Source organism: Condylura cristata, unplaced genomic scaffold (genome assembly GCF_000260355.1).
Source record: "Condylura cristata isolate star-nosed mole 26May11 unplaced genomic scaffold, ConCri1.0 scaffold00009, whole genome shotgun sequence".
Lineage (NCBI taxonomy): Eukaryota > Metazoa > Chordata > Mammalia > Eulipotyphla > Talpidae > Condylura > Condylura cristata.
In genome coordinates, this window is record NW_004567110.1 from 48,912,838 (window position 1) to 48,919,078 (window position 6,241).

General features: G+C 36.8%; 1 protein-coding gene across 4 annotated transcripts in view; it reads right to left on the reverse strand.

The window, feature by feature from the left end:
* Positions 1 to 6,241, reverse strand: part of TRIM55 (tripartite motif containing 55) — a 42,138-nt gene that overhangs the window by 22,818 nt on the left and 13,079 nt on the right. For 3 of the 4 annotated variants that reach the window (XM_012722918.1, XM_004679834.2, XM_012722917.1), the window contains exon 5: positions 127 to 360. The exons of the other annotated variant lie outside the window; for it this stretch is intronic. In XM_012722918.1, coding sequence (XP_012578372.1) covers positions 127 to 360 — 234 coding nt within the window. The remainder of the gene's footprint in view (positions 1 to 126; positions 361 to 6,241) is intronic. 4 annotated transcript variants of the gene reach the window in all.

Here is a 6,241-nt window from a genome sequence, read left to right on the forward strand (position 1 = left end):
ACACATCTATATTTTAGTTGGCAAAATAGAGCAAAATAAGATAAGCAAAATAATAAAACTATCATGACACTGACTTCTCCAAACACCCACCTTGGTTAGTTCCCTCTGGTGCTAAAGAAGGCTTACCTGTAGAAACACTGCCATTTCTGGCTCATCCATGAACTGGATTCCTGATTCTACCAGCTTCGATACATTCTCCAAATGATCAGAATACTTCTTGATCAGAGCACGGACATGATCCAGTTTCTCCTCTTGGGTTCGAGTAATAACTTGGGTCATTTCATTCTTTCTCTCCTCCAGAATGCCATACAGGTAATCAAACTTCTCACAAAGGTCCTGTTTCTGTTTTCTGCAACATTCCTGTTAGTTGGGTTACCAATATTAGAGAGTGTTTGAAAGTATTTTAGGGATATCACTAGGACATTTTGGGAGACAATATTTACTTATTGTAATATTACTTCCCCTTTAGGACACACAATGTACTGATGCTTTGAAAATCCCATTTATTTTAAAATTCTTATTTTAAAGATACACACACACACACACACACACACACACACACATATATATTAAAGTTATGAATGATATTTCAGCCATTTCTGTTTACAATGGAAACTCTAGGAATTCAGATTTAACATCCTTGCTATTCAGTTTCTTCTAGACACATTAGAAAAAGTTTCATGTTCATGTTCCACATTTTCTGCTGTTCTGTATCCAAACTTATGATCCAGTTGTTGTCTAGTATCATATGGATTCTTATACATACATACATACATATATGTATTTATTGCATCATCTTTCATTTTTGTACAATGCATAATTTCTCCATGAAATTTCCACCTGTGTCCCACCACCATAGTCCTTTATGCTTTTCCCGTCCCTGTCCTGATCCTTCTCCCTCCTCTTCTTCTACAAAATGTGTCTGGTCTCTGGTTGCCTGTTGTGAAAATACCATTTTTATCAAACTTGCTAATTGACAACCCAAAAATCAATCAAATTTGCTAGACGAATCAGTGACTTTTCAATCTTCTATTTTTTATAATTGAAGAATTTCACAGGAATAAGGCAGGATTTGTGTTAAATTACATATAGATTTTATAGCTTATAGGTTTATATTTTGTTTTGGAGTGTTTGTGTGTAAGGAAAAAAAAGATGGTACTTCTTGATTTGCACTTGCTAATCTCTCTGTTTCAGCATTACTGATAGTGACCTAGTTTCATCCATCAATGTAGATTATGAAACTTCTTAATAAACTCTTCTCTGGGCTTATGGCCTTCAATGCAACTCACATATTGCAACCAAACTCACTTACCTGAAGTACAATACTTTTTCTCTTCTATGATTCCTTGCTGTCCCATTTAACCCATCAAGCCCTTCATGTTATTCTAATATTCTTCATTGCATAACTTTTGTCTAATAAAATAACCAATTACTTTTTTGCTCATGCTCTCCCTTCTTTTTAGATTGTTTGTCCGCAGTTCATAGTTGCACACTCTAAGCTACCTAAAACAACGTGTTTTTGATCTCTGAATGTCATCTTTCAATTTTTTTGAAATCCCATAACATTGACAGTTATCACATACAGTAAATACCTGCAATGACCTGGTTCTCTATTTATCCAGTACTGCTTTACAAAGGGAAATACTGGATCTAGACTTTGATTCCTGAAGAGAAAGGCAGTGTGGGAAGTCAGGCCTGTGCATTTGCACTGTACAACTACATCTCCAGTAGCATACAGTTCTATTTACTCTGTGTCCACATTTAAATCATAATCAACCATCCAGTTGTCTTGGTAATGGTCATTTAGATTTTCAAGCCCTAGTAAATTTGGTGTGTGATATGCTATCTCCTTAGACCTTACAATGTCTAGGTACAAGTCTGATAGATGAGAACAGGTTTTGAGCTGTGATGATCCAATTTAGCTCTCCTGCCTGCTGACAGCTTCTTGGTAATTCTGGCCAACTTATTTCTGATCTTTGTATGATCCATATTACAGATAAACATTGATCTCCAATGTCATGTATTTCTTTCTTTCCTTATGCATGTTTCTTAAATATCTAAACTACAGTGTTTTTGATGATAAATTCTCCATCTATGTAGGATTCATACCACTGTGGACAATAAATGTTCAGTCAATACATGTTGAATGTATTTTAAAAATTATGTTTCATTTTCCTCCAATTTCTCCACTATCTTCAGGGAAAGGGGAATAAAGGATGACTTAAAGGAAATGTTGATTTTAAAAATACTGCGCACATGTACAAGAACTCCATTTCTCTTTTCACTGCCCTCTTTGCAACACATTCAATTTTCATCACATTTTCTTATCAAATTATAATGCAAGGAGGAGGTCCAATGATTCGAATGATTTGAATAGTAATACCAGTTATTGCTGTCATCTACCCATTACCCATTCAACAAAAACATCTTAGGCATGTCATTTGTGTCAGGCATGCTGCAAGGATCTGGGAACCCAACAAAGAACTAGCATAGTTCCTCTTCTCAAACTCACTGTTCAATGAATGAAAAAGACTATGGGGTAGTAATGTAATAAATCTAGGAAGTTGAATAATAGAAATATGCTTGAGATTAACACAAGGTAGAAATGTTGTATGGGGAGAGAACATTTGAGTGGAGTGAAGGTGGCTGTGTATTGACTCAGGGAAATCCTAGAGGAAGTGGTACCCAAGTTTGGCCATGAAAAATGAGTAGAAGCATAGATGTGCAGGGAAGGAATGAAAATATGTAGAGCATCTGCAGTTGTCAAAATAATAAGACAAGGACTCACACAGCATGTCCAGACATGGAATTTAATGAGCTTGCCAACTTCCTGTCCATTTCTACCCCTTTAGTTTGAGATTTTGACTATTACAAAGCATAGGAATTAAAGCCTGTTAGTATCCTCCCAATTGAATTTTCTGTCACTGTATTACTTTCTGGTCTATACTTACAGGAAAATATGTGCCTTCTACTTCACTTTTTACTGTGGAATGCACAATAGTTTTTAGTTTATTTTCCTGAAATGAAATGTGCACTGGGAATATTAATAATGAATTTTATGTTAAGATGTGACAACAATTATTTAATTATTATGTAATGATTAATTATTTAATGATTTACAGTATACATAAAATTAACTATGCATGCATAGTTAATGTTTAATTATTATTATTGCAGGATCACATACCATGCAAAGCATCTATATACCTGGCACACAATAGGCACTATATAAGTGCTTATTAAATTTATATCCAATTTTCCTTAATTTGAATTATTCAGATGTGGAATTTTGAAACTTCTGGGAATATCAGAATTAACTTGTTCCAAATCAATCATTCCATCTATAAAGACTTGAGACTCAGCAGAATTTAGTCAACAAATAACATTCTGTTATTTATTTATTGTTGGTGCCTGGCCTTGAGCCAGGATCTTTGAACTCCTGGGTCATTGCTACTCTTAATATACCCAACTAGGACATATTTTAAATATATGACATTTAACTAACTGATATCCTGTGAGTCGACTTTTAGGGGCAAGAAACTTCAAATGGTTTCAGTTTTATATTCATTAATTCTTTCCTCTAACAAATTCACTAAGTGTATGCTATGTACCAGGCATTGTAAGATTTTAAAACTTGCCATGATTTTCCATTTTCTGAAGAATAGTAAAGAAATTATTTATTAGTTCTAATTTCTATATATAAAAAAAACCTTTCTTTTTTTTTTCTCTCCTTGATGTAGCTTTAATAAAATTCTATGCACAATGTAAGAGTTAGACAAATCTGTTTCTGAAATATGAAAAAAAGCACATGACTTTTCCTGGGAATTTCACAATTAGTACATAAAAACTTTAAAAAATTAAATTAGAATAGTCAGGTAAATTTAACAGCAGATTTCAGATTCAAATAAGAAATAATCCATAGAAATGAAATTCTCTTATTTTTGAAATATTCTCTCAAGTAGAAGCAACACATAATAGATGAATGTGTGTACCCTTTAATCTTCCTTGGCCATAAAACGTTCAGAGAGCTGTAATGTCAGTATGCAACAGATACCTTAGTTGATCAACTCATTCGCTGAGATAATCACCAAAAAGAAATATGCCATCAAAGGAAAAAAAAAGGTTCTCAAGAAGCCACCTCATTAGTGATTGTGATTATTTTAAACTTCAGTATCTACTGTGCCTTCACAAATGTGGACCTGAAATGCTTTCAACATTGAGTTTCTGAAAAATGGAATGGGAAAAAGTCAACTACAAACTATCAAAACATCTGCAAGTAGCATGCTGTAAAGGATAATTGTTACCTCCAAAAATTTGGTAGCAAAAGTACTTATCTCTAGTCCACAAAAACTTCCTCACCTCAAAAATTTCTCCTTGCTTTTAATATACAATCTTACAGAAACCATTTATCCTCAGGGCTGTTTTCTTAAATATGTAAGGGATGCAATCGGATGATTGCTAAGGTCCCTTGTGGCTCCACAATTCCAAGACTCTACTTCAGGTAAATGTGGTGATATTTCCATCTTCAGCTTATAAAATGCCTTTCTCCAGTCTTGGAAAGTTTCAGAATGGCCATGTGCAGTACTAAGACATAAATTAGATGACTTCTCCTGCAATGTCAGGCCAGCTTGGGAATGTGCCAAGATCATGACAGGAAAAACCTAAGATGATTGGGCCACAGTTGTTACCATCTAAGGAGCATGGCTGTGTAACTGAAATAGAGCCGGAGATAAGCTCTCAGCCCCATCGCTTGTCACTGAGCATCTGCGGCTCTACTGGCACATTGATATCTTCACTGCATTCCTCCAACATTCATCAAGACTCCCTTGTTCCAAGCTGTCTTGAAGTGCCCACTCAGCTTCCTTTCAAATACAGAATTTCAGATTCTCCTTTCTTTCTGTCAAACAAAGTGTCCTGCCTCTACCATCAATCCCCCCCCCACCCCACAAAAGAAATTAAGCAGATTAACTGTACTGAAGAAATAACTAAATCAGGTAGGAAGGCTTATTTGAGAAAATCACAAGCTAATCCTTCCCTCATACAGCTCCAGTTACTTGGGAGAAGACTCATGAGTGGAAGTTAGGATGGGAAGCTAGGCTTCTGCTGGCCTAGACCAGAACAGGAACAGAAATGTTAGAAATACACTGTAGCTCCAGACACCCTGGCTGGAGCCTAGCTTCCCCTGCAATCCCACCTCCCAGTCCCCCCCCACCCCGAAACCCCTCGTGTCATGCTCAGCAAAACTACTCTTTAGTGGCCATGATCCCAGGACACACAACTCATGCTCTTTTCTACCAGTTCAGGTTGCCACCTACTTCATGTTAGAAGAATAATGATGTTATGGTTTATGGGATTTCTTTTTCTTTTCTTTTTTTTTTTTTAATATTTATTTATTTGTGCATACAAAACTGGGGTACAGGCCAGAGGCTCAGGGGTGGCAAGAGGCTTCACCATAGACAGAGTGGGGAGCAGAACAGGCAGATTGATGAAGTACACTGCTGAGTGGAGCAGTGGGCAGGTCAGGAGAGGTCTGCCACGCCATGTGGTCACCTCCAGGGCAGGCAGGAATTGAACTCAAGTGGAAGTGGCTTTAGCCTCTCAGTGCTGTGCTTTAACCAGCTGCGCCACCAGGGAGGGCCCAGTTTATGGGATTTCTAATGCTAATTCCTGGGAAATTGGCAATAGGAATTTTCTGGGTTAGTATAAATCAATTACCAGCTCCTTGAGTAAATTCTCCAAAAGCCGTAAGTCAAGCAAGACATCTTGTCTTGAGGCCAGTACAGTGGCAGCTACGAAGCTCTGCAGGCTGAGATGCTGTGACTGCATTGCTGTCTGCTGTGATGGTTGGCATGTTTATCAGTAGAGGCTTAGCTGCCCTTGGTTGCCAGTATTTTCAGTTATCACAAAGCCTCTTTAGATAAAGAATAGGGCTAAAAATATCTCTCCCATTCTTTTTCATTTTTTCTTTCTGCAAGGAGTTGCTTAGTCCTGCTATCATATTTGTACAAAAAACCGCTAAGTCTTTTTCTGACACCATTTTAAAGTACACTAGTTCAAATGATTATCAGCACCATTAGCCTAAGTGGGTTCTTTACAAGCTGACTCCGAGAATGATACAGGTGTTACTTATGACTTAGTCTGCACACTGACACCATGAAGAATGTATTATTATCCCCATTGTACCACTGAGGAAGTTGAAGGACAGAGAGCTTAAGGAATTTCCCCAAAGTCAGACAATTAG